The 13819-nt window shown below is 38.9% G+C and overlaps 2 protein-coding genes across 2 annotated transcripts; both read right to left on the bottom strand.

Annotated features, from left to right (window-relative positions):
- Positions 1 to 161: 161 nt before the first annotated feature.
- LOC141765322 (E3 ubiquitin-protein ligase TRIM21-like) lies at positions 162 to 2766 on the bottom strand. Its single transcript, XM_074631391.1, has one exon. The coding sequence runs from the start codon at positions 2754 to 2756 to the stop codon at positions 1116 to 1118; it is 1641 nt and encodes a 546-aa protein (XP_074487492.1). The 5' UTR covers positions 2757 to 2766; the 3' UTR covers positions 162 to 1115.
- A 7411-nt stretch (positions 2767 to 10177) lies between these two features.
- On the bottom strand, positions 10178 to 13372 carry LOC141764563 (E3 ubiquitin-protein ligase TRIM21-like). Its single transcript, XM_074629866.1, has 2 exons — positions 13239 to 13372; positions 10178 to 12589 (listed from the first exon to the last, which is right to left on the bottom strand). The coding sequence occupies exon 2, from the start codon at positions 12585 to 12587 to the stop codon at positions 10947 to 10949; it is 1641 nt and encodes a 546-aa protein (XP_074485967.1). The 5' UTR covers positions 12588 to 12589; positions 13239 to 13372; the 3' UTR covers positions 10178 to 10946.
- Positions 13373 to 13819: the final 447 nt, after the last annotated feature.

Below are 13819 nucleotides of genomic sequence, written 5' to 3'. Positions count from 1 at the left end.
CCTTTAACAAACTCTCCTCCCTCTGATGTGTGTTGTAATGCTCACATCTAGTGGCCACAGTTGAGAAACACATCCAACCTGTGAAAACCTTTGTGACTTTGTGGACAAGACTCCAGTTTCAAAATAAAACACTCACACAAAAAGTTTCTTCTTCTGCATAGGATTTTATTGCAGTGATGACTGATTAAATGAATAACAACATAAATGCATATAAGACATTAAAACTCAATAACCGGATGACTGAATAACTAGTAAAAATAAAGACCATCAATCATTCACTTAATGATAATTAAATGTTCAAAACCCAACAACAGCTGAAAAGATGTAGGCCTATAAAACAGAATTAAAGCTCTAATGCTGCAACTAACAATTATTTTCATTATTGATTAATCTCTTGGTGCATAAAATATCACAAAAAAAGTCAGAAATGCCCATTATGATTTATAATTATCCAAAGATATTTGGTTTAATTTGATAAAAGACTCAGAAACCAGCAAATATTCACATTTGAGAGGCTGGAATCTGTGAATATTTGAAATTTTTACTTTAAAAAATTACATAAACAATTAATTGATTAATATTTGCAGATTAATTTTTCTGTTGAGTGATAAATTAATTAGCTAATTTATTCAGCTCTTAATTGCTCATAGAAAGAGCACACAAGAGTAACTTTTTGAAGCTGAGTGGTTGTCTTTATCAGAAACATTTACTTAACGTATGAAAAATAAAAATATTGATTGTGCAGTAAAATGTTCCCTGTCAGTGTTTTACTATTATATCAGATTTTTCTGGATTAATATTTACTACTGCATTAATGTGTATGCTGCATTTTACTGCTGAAGATGTTTAAGGTTGTGCTAATTTTAACTCCTTTATATACTGTTGGCTAGATTAATCTACAGCAATGCATCATGGTCTATGAGATCATCATATGTTTGTAGCGTCGCTGTCCTGTGAGAACCACGTATCTCTAAACAGTCGACTTTTCATGGTGTCAGAAAAACAGCCCTGACGATTAATTCTGAAGACAACAGGTTTACATTGTATATTGCCACTGAATATGTATATTTGTTCTGTTATATGACAGTGAACCTTTTCATTTAAATATCATCAGTCTACTCAGCTTGATTGACAGGAGAGATGATCAGAGGGGCAGAGTTTTTACCACCATCATTAACACCAGGACAGAAGAATGGGAAGAGTTTCTCAGTGAAGCAGCAGCCAGTAAAGGAGTAGATAAGAGCTGCAGCATCTACGTCATAAAAGGAGACCAGACCCTCCTCATAATCCACAAACACCCCCACCTTCTGAGGCCGAGACTCCAGAGAGAGACTGACTGGAGGGACATGAAGAGCTTTGTACTCATTTCCATTTTTCAAACATATAGTCCGGTAACCATTCAGAGGGCTCAGCCTGATGACTCCCTTCCTGTTGATCGACTCTCTGGCCACTCCGAAGTACCAGTTAGTCTTTCCTTTAACTTGAACCTCAAAGTAAAATCTGCCTGAAGAGAAACTCTGCTTTCCTAAAAAACAAGCACATTTAGAAAATCTCTCTGGGTTGTTTGGGAGATTCTTTCTCACATCACCAAGACTGACTTGTTTCCCATCATCAGACAGGATGAGATCAGGATGAGCTGTATCAGGATCAAGAGTCACATCCACTGAATACTGCTGGACCCTCTTCAGCTCAGCTTCAAGCAGCTTCTTCATCTCTTTACTGAGTGTCTCCTCCAGCTGAGCCACAGCTTTCACCACAGTCCCCTTATATGATGCTGTACGGACGCTGACCTCTGTCCAGTCCTTGGTGGGTGGAGCAGCTTTCAGGGACTGGACACTCTGGAGAAGATGGAGTTGGTCTTCAGAGCGTGAGAGCTGCTCCACTTCAGCCCTTCTCTTCGTCAGCTCAGAGATTTCCTGTTCCAGCTCTTTGATGAAAGCTTCGGCCTGTTTTGCTGTTGTTTTCTGCTTCTCTTTGATCGTGTTGATGAGATTGGCCTGGCCTATCTTAACAGACTCCTTCAGAGCAGTGAAGACCTGAACACCTTCTGCTATCTCTCTGTCTGCATTTTCCTCACTGAGGTCAACTGAGTGTTTGATCTCCTGAATCTTCAGTCGTCTCTTCTGGATCATCTGCTGGATTTCAGCCTCTGTCTTCCCCAGCTCGGCCTTCTTTCCTTCATATTCTTCTTTCAGAGGAACAAACTCATGTGTCTTGTGGTCTAAAACGAGGCAGAGCATGCAGACACATGTCTGGTCGGTCTTACAGAACAGCTCCAGAGGTTTATCGTGCTTCGTACACATCCTGTCTTCCAGGTTCTCCACAGGGTCGATCAGCTGATGTCTTTTCAGGCCTGACATTGTCAGATGAGGCTCCAGGTGAGTCTCACAGTAGGAGGCCAGACACACCAGGCAGGACTTCAGGGCCTTCAGTTTGGTTCCTGTGCAGACGTCACAGGGAACTTCTCCTGGTATGGACACTTGTTGCTCTGAGCTGCTGCTGGTTTTCTGTTGAGCTGACTGTCTGAACTGAACAACCATCTCAGAGATGAAAGTGTTGACGTGCAGCTCAGGTCTTGTGTTGAAAACCTTTTTACACATCGGACACAGGTACCTGTCACTAGTATTCCAGTGTTCATTGATGCAGTTTTTGCAGAAGTTGTGTCCACATGATGTACAGACTGGATCAGTGAACACATCCAGACAGATGGAGCACAGAAACTGATCTTCAGATCGCAGATAGTTTGCAGCAGCCATGTCTACACACATAGTGAAAGAAAAGAAACAAACAAATGTGATTACTGTTCTTTTAAGTATAACATATGGTATTAGGTAAATTAATTTTGAATTATATATCCTGTGTTTTGACTTGCAATGAGCCGCGAGCAACTAAAACCATTTAAGCCGTGTTAACAAGCTCAAGCTTGCTACTCTGGTAAAATGGCACCTAATATATCTATAACATGTTGTGTAGACCAATTTGTATTGAATAACACTGCTAACAAAGCTCTGCTTACTTGATGACAAACACATTGTATTTCCTCTATAGCTGCTTCACATTAAAAGCCTCCTGCTGGTTCTCTGGTGGAAAGCTTTTAATGTGAAACAGCTAGAGGAAATAGAGGAAGCAGTATGTAGGAAGCGATCAGTAAACAACGCAAGGCAGCTTTTCAACAACAGGGCAATTCAAAGTGCTTTACAGAAACAATCAAGAACATTGCGACAAAGTGCAAAAGAACATTAAGACATAATTAAAACAGTTATAAAAACATTAAAACATTAAAATATTAAAGATTAGAAAATAAAAACAAGCTAAAAATAAAAGCTAGGATAGAAACTAAAATAGCGTAAAACACAAAAGAGTAAAAGTTCTAGTGCAGTATCAGATCATTATCTGGTTTAATGAAAGGCAGCCGCAAACAGGAACGTTTTAAGCTTTGTTTTAAAAGAGCTCAGAGTTGAAGCGGTCCTGCAGGTTTCTGGGAGCTTGTTCCAGATATTTGGTGCATAAAAACTGAATGCTGCTTCTGCATGTTTAGTTCTGACCCTGGGGACACTAAGCAGACCTGATCCAGATGACCTGAGAGGTCTGGATGGTTCATAACACAGCAGAAGATCGGAAATATATTTTGGCCCTAAACCATTTAGTGCTTTGTAAACCAGCAGCAGTATTTTGAAATCAATTCTCTGAGAGACAGGCAGCCAGTGTAGAGACTTCAGAACTGGATTGATGTGATCCACTTTCTTGGTCTTAGTGAGGACTCTAGCAGCAGCGTTCTGAATCAGCTGCAGCTGTTTGATTGATTTTTTAGGAAGACCAGTAAAGACGCCGTTACAGTAGTCAAGTCGGCTGAAGATAAATGCATGGACTAGTTTTTCCAAATCCTGCTGAGACATCAGTCCTCTAATTCTTCTTATATTCTTCAGGTGATAGAAGGCTGTCTTTGTAATTGTCTTTATATGGCTGTTAAAGCTCAGGTCAGAGTCCATCACTACACCAAGGTTTCTGGCTTGGTCCGAGCTTTTTAACATCACAGATTGTAGGTGAGCACTAACCTTTAATCTTTCCTTTTGGGCTCCAAAAACTACGACCTCAGTTTTGTCTTTGTTCAGCTGAAGAAAATTCTACAGTAATAGTAACAGTAATAATGGCAGGAAAGTAGGAGTGAAACTAAACTCCAAACCACCAAGACTCAGTTAAAAGTTACTAAAGTCCTGAGAACTGATACAGAGAGACTGTTTAAAGGTGTTAAAGTGGGCTACTGTTTAGAGGACCTGAAGACAAACAGTCATAGTTCAGTATGAAATTAAAAGAGTGGAACTTCCTGCCTGAGTAGAGCTGAAGTTTTGTGTTAATCCTGGTTGTTCAAAGTGTAAATATTATCAGCTGTACTCACCAGTGTTTGGCAGAGACTCTGTTGTGTTGTTGAGAAACACCTGATGAACTCAGTTTGAATATTCTTTTAGAGAGAAACGGAGACTTGCGTGGCTGCCACTCTGACAAACATCATTCTCGTTTCTGCAGTGTGACGTTGAAGCTCTCGTTTTTCTAGTGTTGCTCCGCCGAGCAAAGGTGGTGATATACCTAACAACTGGGAGGAGTAAGGCATGTTAAAAGGTGTTTCTTATCTTTATTATGTTGAAACTTTAAGGTGCCTCAGATTTACTTTAACCAGAAGAGTTTAGTTTATTTAACACAAGAGAGACGTCACACATATCTGTAACATGTCAATAACACAATAAGACTTATTTCCATCATGGTCATTGATATCAAGGCAACATACTGACATCAAATCAAACAACAAATACAATCTGTATCATCAATAAGAAAATCAGAACATCAGGAAATAAAAATATATATACATACAATTTAACTATAGGCCTTTTCAGACATGGAATATGTAACATTGTGAGCTAAAAATATCATGATAATAAAGAAGAAGAGTGTTTTTTCTCATTGCATCACTCATGAATTTTGAAGCTGGAATTAAAACAATCACAAATTTCTAAAATCCTGTTTTCACAGTCATTATGACATATTGAGTGTAGATTGATGAGGGGAAAAAGTGAATGTAAATAATCATCTGCTTATATGATCAACTTGACCCAGACAGACGTGATCACTGTAAGCGGTTTGTGGGTAGCCGACTGAACCAGAGTTGGTGATTGTTGGAAAGACTAACAAAGACGGTTATGATGAGTTTTATTATGTTTGTGTCGACTTTGACTGAAATGTGTTTTACGATGCTCCGCCGCTAGAACAGTTGATTCGCCCAGTTGAAACTACAGCAGCGGAGGGCCACACACACAAACATACACCTAATGTAGGCCTATAGCTACATGTTGCAAAATGACTTTTACTCTACCACGAAACATTCATCACTTGACATGACTGTCTGTCTGAGTCATTCCATTCAACCATAAAATATGCAGGTTGTGCAACGAACTGGCAACCATTAAATTCAAGTGAAAGCAATGGAACGGAGGAGGGAAAGTGTGACATCTAGTGGCTGAATGTTATCAATGTTTTCAATAGCACCTTTAACATTATTAAAAGGAAAAACAGCAAATCTTCACATCTGTGAAGCTGGAACCATGAAATGTTTTTACATGAAATATGACTTAAACCATCAAAATAATGAATCCATTAATATTCTGTTGCTCTACTAATTAACTAATCGTTCAGTTTTGTACTTGTATAAAGTGTTGGGTAGTATAATCTAGAACAAAAAATCTCATTTTATAAACTTTTTGTATGTTTTGTCATAGTCAAGTCAGCACACTGACACACTGACAGCTGTTGTTGCCTGTTGGGTTTGAGTTTGCCATGTTATGATTTGAGCATATATTTGTTATGCTAAATGCAGTACCTGTGAGGGTCTCTGGACAATATTTGTCATTTTTTTGTGTTGTTATTGATATCCAAAAATAAATATATCCATACATTTGCATAAAGCAGCATATTTGCCCACTCCCATGTTGATAAGAATATTAAATGATTGACAAATCTCCCTTTAGGATACATTTTTAATGGATAAAAAAATGTATGATTAATTTGCTATTCATTGTGATTAAACATTTTAATCAATTGACAGCCCTGATTAATATCTCTACGTCCACTGGATTAAAATGGAGGCTCTGCCTCTTATTGACCTGTTGCCATGGTGAATCGTAGTATCAGAGCTCCATTGATGATGGCTTTTTATGTTCAGGTTCAACCTACTCAGAGTTGATTGAACTGACTCTGATCAGCTGTTCTGAAAGCGAAAACTCAAGAGTTTCCCTCCTCAGGATTAGTCAACTCAGAGTTCAGGTTTAGGCTTAGAGTTTGTTAAACCTGCTTTCTGAAACGAGGCCGTGTTCTCCACACAGACACAACAACAAGTTTAAAATCACACAGTATCAATAAAACAAGAAAAGGTAAAACAAGCCAGTTTGTTTTCTGCTTTCTGTCCTGCAGCGTATTGTGAGTGCACAGAGTCTGAGCGAGGACGATATAGAATGAGAGGATGGAGAGGAAACACCCGCCACCTTCCCCCTCCTCTTCCTCATGTGGACCCCTCCTTCCATGACGACCTGCTAACGCCTCGGCCTCCATCACTCCGGCCGACGTCCATCACTTCCCATCAAGGCGTCCTAAAGGGAATTAGTTTTTTATTCCTGGTTTATCCATGACAGTAGTGTTTGTTTTTTTTACTTAAATTACCCGTTTTGGGGTATAAAGAGTATCTGGATCATAACGGCCAGAGAATTACAAGAGCCCGTCCCCGCTCCACCATCATTAGGTATGTTCTCATTAACTGGACTGGGTGTTAACATGAATCCGTTCCTTCCCTCAGGGTGGTGTAGCACGCATCCTGACAGCATCATGTACCAGGTTTACACTGTCTGACAACCATCTTCATGGTTATTATGATATCAGTGGTAGAAAGTGACACAAACAGGAATCTTCTCTCTGCTCGGATGCTTCACAAAGTATTTATTGTTTTATGTTATCAGTCGTCTTTCTGTTCAGTCTCAACTAAACACTTTTTAAAAAGTGATTTTTGTTCATTTTAAAGAGGACGATCCTCTTTAGGAAAGACAAAATAAAAAATGTGAACAAACTATGAAGTTGTCTTGTGAGTTTATTTGATTAGGTCAACATCCTGAGCTTTCGTGCTTGTCGCTGTGCACGGGTCAACGCTCGCAATCTAGTGACCAAACATTATTAAAATAAGCATCCTACAACAGTTTGTGTGACTTTGTGCCCAGCAGCTCTTCATTTCTGTACCTGTAATTTTAGAGACCAAAGAGATGTAACCCACCTGATGAATAAGTATACACTGGACTAGTATAACTTAGATTCGTAGAGAGGAATAATGAACAGGAATCGGACACCACAATGAGTAAGCAGAACACAGAATTAAGTTTAAAGGAAAATTATTGTATTGACACAGAATAAATTCACAATTACTGCCGGCATTCAGTTTTGTTCAGTTTGAAATGTATATTGAACTGGGTGCACCCTAAAAAAATAAAAGTAATCCCCAAAATAAAATGTTCAGATCCAATTGTCTTTTGAGGTCCTTCCTCACAGTCCTACCACACTGACAGCAAGGCAGATGAAAGTTGAAAGCGCTCCTCAATCCAAGTGCTCAGCACGGGTAGCTCGCCATCCCCCTCGTCAGGGAGAGATTCCAATCCAAATCCGGAGTTCAAGGGTATCCAGAAAACCTAGCCTGTGTAAAATAACACGACTTATATAGCAATATATGCAAATCTATCCAAGCTCTTAACTGTACAGTTTAATTTAATCAATATCAACATATAATACAACTTTTCAATGCTTAACCCATAAATGTAGGATAACTGTTGCATCACAATATTAACTTGCATCATAATATTAACATATGAAATATGTCAACCTCACTATTATTATAAACCACTCAATAGTAAAGTGTAAACAACACTATTAAATGACTATTTAATAATTGTGAACCCATTTGAGTTGTAGATTATTATGCAAACAACCTACAGTTTAAACATTAAATACTCACTATATGTGAATATTGTGAGTAAGGCAATGTGAATACTTTCCCTGTCACAACACTAACACCTTGCGTTGATGCACACAAGCAGCACAGGGATGAACAGAATCAAGCTGATCTCATCACCCATGAAATTCAGCTAAATAATCCCTCTCTGTCCACACAATGTAAATAACACACACATATTACACATACATATTTCTTTCTGCCTCTATCACCAAAGAAATACAAAATATAATTTTAGAATACAACTCAGTGGCAAAACATTTCGCTATGCCAGCTCTCAGAGCATTTGACTCGTGTTGCCATGTGCGGCGGCTGCTTTAATGTTTGGAACGCACCGAGAAAATAAAAGAATCAAACGATGCTCTCAGATGTTCTCAGGTCGCTTCAATAGGTGACGGAGCTCTTACTGGCTCATATATAGTTTTACTTCTCTCTGTTCAGTAGTATATCAAGTATAAGTAGTAATAATATCACTCTGTAAATCCAGCTTCTCCGCTGCTCTCTCATCAATCTCCGTGTTTTCCACTCCACTGCGTCTCTAACCTGAGTGAGGAGGCGGGACTTGGATTGTTTTACACCAACAGCAACAGTTATTTCACTTTGAACCAATAAGCTTATTTGTTGTCAAGTTTTTAACCGGTAGAACACATCCTGATGCAAAGTTAGATCTCTGAGCAAAAACGGAAATAAAATAAACAATAATAAATTAATTTCAGAATAAAATAAGGAATGTGGTTATTTATTAAATAAAAGGAATTTTCAGTGAGGGAAATATCTCTAAATGTTTTAGAAACAACTGGTTTTCCCAGAGGGATAGAGAGACATCCCAGAAACTACAGTAAAGATCTTCTCCACAGAGATTCATCCACAGCAGGTCAAGACTAAACCTCCTCTTTCACTACTGCGTCACTTTTTCTTTATCATTTCTTCAAAGAAATAACTGCATTTCGACTCAAATTGTTTTCGTCGCTGGTCAGTCCTGCTTTGCCTGGAATCCCACAATGCTTTGCGATACACTCGTGTCCCAAAGAAAACAGCATTAATGGAACAGTTCAACATTTTAGGAAATATGTTTATTTGCTTTCTTGCTGAGTGTTAGACGAGAAGATCAATAACACTCACGTCTGTATGTTAAATATGAAGCTACAGTCAGGATGTGGTTAGCGTAGCTTAGCACAAAGACTGGAAGCAGGGGGAAACTGCTAGCCTGGCTCTGTCTAAAGTTTAAAAACACACCTGCCAACACCTCTAAAGCTCACTTATTAACATATTGTGTGTAGATTGTTTAATGTGTATACAAACAGAAATGTAAAAACTGCACTTTGTGGTTTTACTTGTATGTTAGAAGTGAAAGGACGAAGAGTCTGAACTCACCACAGTTCTGATCTGATCCATTTGTCTCTGGAAGTGATTCTTCGTATGTTTTACGGAGATGAATCTCAGTGAAAGAGCTCCAACACATCACTACTGTCTGTGTCTCCGTTTCAATTTGATTTATGATGTGCATTCAGAAACTACACAGATTTACAAGTTTTGCTGTAAAATTAGATTTGCATTCAGCAAAGAACTACCATTGTACAACGAATTCTGACAAAATTAAAGAACGTATTTATTTTAAACCAATAACGGGAACACCGGACAATATAATCTGATACAACAAGTAAAAAGTTATAAATGGTGTATTTTTTAATATTATTTATTTATTCTATTTTGGCGTCAGTTTCTTCTTCTGTACTTTACTTTTTACTCTTTGTTTGGATCCACCATCTCTCCTCAGTCAGTTTTATTCTTCTGCTTCTCCTTCTTCACCGACCTCTTCACCCGCCCTCCAGTTTGGTGGCGTTCAGTTCCAACGCCAGCTGCACTGAGTCGGCACTCTGCGACAGGAAGACAAACAGGTACAATACCACAAACTCTCACATAAAACCTGGTATATAAATAACAGCCATGTGAAGCACTAACACATGCCAGGTGGAAAATATTCTGAAGACATTATTTACATTCATCATTATGCTCTCCATCACTGTAGGATAAAAAACGTGGATTACAGGAAACACAATGTATTTCTCATGAAATACAACTTATGTGTAAACCAGTCTTTTCTGTTTAGTGTTTGGTGCTCAAGTCACTGCTTACTCAGGCTTTGTGTTCAACAAGTAGTTTATTGAAAGTTTTTATTTAACAATCACATATTTACAGATTTCTTTGACTCAATAGCCATCTTACCAGTATTCACAAAACAAATAAAAAGTGACCAGTAATTAATTATACCACACTTCACACAAAATAGAAAATTATATTAGCATCTATTCTCTTAATTAACTTTCTCCATTAACTTTTTATGCCCACTATAAATAAATGACATACTGTATTCTGTAGACACTATAGGGATGTAATAGGCCTTACTTATCTCAATTTTGTTTTGGTACCACTTCATTTTACAGGTCTGCAAATTTCATGGTAATTAGGTAATAATGAGCAAGTAACGTATTTGACATTTCTTTGGAATTACTGCCAAATTACCCCAATATTTACCTCAAAATGTATAGAAAATTACTTTATTATAAACATTTATTTTATAAACATTTATATTTAATAATTATACATTAAAATAGGATTTAATCATGTTAAAATGGGGGGCGGAGAGGTCTCAAGGCCAGAATCAAACCCAGGACATGGAGGTTATACAGTATTGTATACGCTGTAACCACTCGGCAAACAAGGTTTAACAGGGTTTTAAATAGATGTTCTCCACATAACGAGGGTCATGATGCAGGGTTGAAGACATGAATGTATCAAATCAATGTGTTGGCTATGTAGAAAATAAGATGTAAACTCTGACGTGTTGTCATTAATGTGTACATGTTCCCTTGAATGAAAAAAAAATCAATACATGAAATAAGATAAGTTATTAATTTACTCCAACAGGAGAGATGATCAGAGGGGTAGAGTTTTTACCACCATCATTAAGATCAGGACTGAAGTATGGGAAGAGTTTCTCAGTGAAGCAGCAGCCAGTAAAGGAGTAGATAAGAGCTGTTGCATCTACGTCATAAAAGGAGACCAGACCCTCCTCATAATCCACAAACACCCCCACATTCTGAGGCTGAGACTTCAGAGAGAGACTGACTGGAGGGCTAGTATCAGCTTCATACTCATTTCCATTTCCCAACCATATAGTCCAGTAACCATTCGGAGGGATCAGTGTGATAACTCCCTTCCTGTTGATCGACTCTCTGGCCACTCCTAAATTCCAATCAGTCTTTCCTTTAACTTGAACCTCAAAGTAAAATCTGCCTGAAGAGAAACTCTGCTTTCCTAAAACACATAAACAATCAGAAAATCTCTCTGGGTTGTCTGGGAGATTCTTCTCCACATCACTATCATTCACTTGTTTCCCATCATCAGACAGGATGAGAGAAGGATGAGCTGTATCAGGATCAAGTGTCACATCCACTGCATACTGCTGGACCCTCTTCAGCTCATCTTCAAGCAGCTTCTTCATCTCTTTACTGAGTGTCTCCTCCAGCTGAGCCACAGCTTTCACCACAGTCCCCTCATATGTTGATGGACGGATGCTGACCTCTGTCCAGTCCTTGGTGGGTGGAGCAGCTTTCAGGGACTGGACACTCTGGAGAAGATGGAGTTGGTCTTCAGAGCGTTTCAGCTGCTCCACTTCAGCCCTTCTCTTCAACAGCTCAGAGATTTCCTGTTCCAGCTCTTTGATGAAAGCTTCGGCCTGTTTTTCTGTTGTTTTCTGCTTCTCTTTGATCGTGTCGATGAGATTGGCCTGGCCTCTCTCAACAGACTCCTTCAGAGCAGTGAAGACCTGAACACCTTCTGCTATCTCTCTGTCTGCATCTTCCTCACTGAGGTCAACTGAGTGTTTGATCTCCTGAATCTTCAGTCGTCTCTTCTGGATCATCTGCTGGATTTCACCCTCTATCTTCCCCAGCTTGGCCTTCTTTCCTTCATATTCTTCTTTCAGAGGAACGACATCATGCATCTTGTGGTCTACAACATGACAGAGCATGCAGACACATGTCTGGTCGGTCTTACAGAACAGCTCCAGAGGTTTATCGTGCTTTGCACACATCCTGCCTTCCAGGTTCTCCACAGGGTCGATCAGCTGATGTCTTTTCAGCCCTGACATTGTCAGATGAGGCTCCAGGTGAGTCTCACAGTAGGAGGCCAGACACACCAGGCAGGACTTCAGGGCCTTCAGTTTGGTTCCAGTGCAGACGTCACAGGGAACTTCTCCTGGTTTGGACACTTGTTGTTCTGAGCTGCTGCTGGTGGTTTTCTGTTGAGCTGACTGTCTGAACTGAACAACCATCTCAGAGATGAAAGTGTTGACGTGCAGTTCAGGTCTTGTGTTGAAAACCTTTTTACACATTGGACACAGGCACCTGTCACTAGTATTCCAGTGTTCATTGATGCAGTTTTTGCAGAAGTTGTGTCCACATGGTATAGTGACTGGATCAGTAAACACATCCAGACAGATGGAGCACAGAAACTGATCTTCAGATCGCAGATAGTTTGCAGCAGCCATATCTACACAAATAGTGAAAGAAAATGAGCAAATGTGATTACTGTTCTTTTAAGTATAACATATGATATTAGGTAAAGTAATTTTGAATTATATGTCCTGTGTTTTGACTTGAAATGAGCCGCGAGCAACCAAAACCATTTAAGCCCTGTTGACAAGCTCAAGCTTGCTACTGTGACAAAATGTCACCTAATATATCCATAACATGTTGTGTAGACCAATTTCTATTGAAGAATAACACTGCTAACAAAGCTCTGCTTACTTGATGACAAACACATTGTATTTCCTCTATAGCTGCTTCACATTAAAAGCCTCCTGCTGGTTGTCTGCTGGGAAGCTTTTAATATGAAACAGCTAGAGGAAATAGAGGAAGCAGTATGTAGGAAGCGATCAGTAAACAGTAATAATAGCAGGAAAGTAGGAGTGAAACTAAACTCCAAACCACCAAGACTCAGTTAAAAGTTACTTAAGTCTTAGAACTGACACAGAGAGACTGTTTAAAGCTGTTAAAGTGGGCTACTGTTTAGTGGACCTGAAGACAAACAGCCATAGTTCAGTATGAAATGAAAAGAGTGAAACTTCCTGCCTGAGTAGAGCTGAAGTTTTGTGTTAATCCTGGTTGTTGAAAGTGTAAATATTATCAGCTGTACTCACCAGTGTTTGGCAGAGACTCTGCTGTGTTGATGAGAAACACCTGATGAACTCAGTTTGAATTTTCTTTTAGAGAGAAACAGAGACTTGCGTGGCTGCCACTCTGACAAACTTCACTCTCATTTCTTGAGTGTGACGTTGAAGCCCTGGTCTTTCTAGTGTTGCTCCGCCTCTCTGCAGCTCTGTTGATTTGTTTCCTCCCTCTGATTTACACGGTTATTGGGAAATACCAGGTTCTCTCTGGTTAATATGGAGCAAAGGTGGTGATATACCTAACAGGTGGGAGGAGTAAGGCATGTTAAAAGGTGTTTCTTATCTTTATTATGTTGAAACTTTAAGGTGCCTCAGATTTACTTTAACCAGAAGAGTTTATTTTATTTGACTCAAGAGAGACGTCACACATATCTGTAACATGTCAATGACACAATAAGACTTATTTACATCATGGTCATTGATATCAAGGCAACATACTGACATCAAATCAAACAACAAATACAATCTGTATCATCAACAAGAAAATCAGAACATCAGGAAATAAAAATGTATATACATACAATTTAACTATAGGCCTTTTCAGACATGGA

This window comes from Sebastes fasciatus, chromosome 3 (assembly GCF_043250625.1).
Source record: "Sebastes fasciatus isolate fSebFas1 chromosome 3, fSebFas1.pri, whole genome shotgun sequence".
NCBI classification, from domain to species: Eukaryota; Metazoa; Chordata; class Actinopteri; order Perciformes; family Sebastidae; genus Sebastes; species Sebastes fasciatus.
The sequence above is the reverse complement of the archived record's forward strand: the minus strand, read 5'-3'. Positions and strand labels throughout refer to the sequence as shown.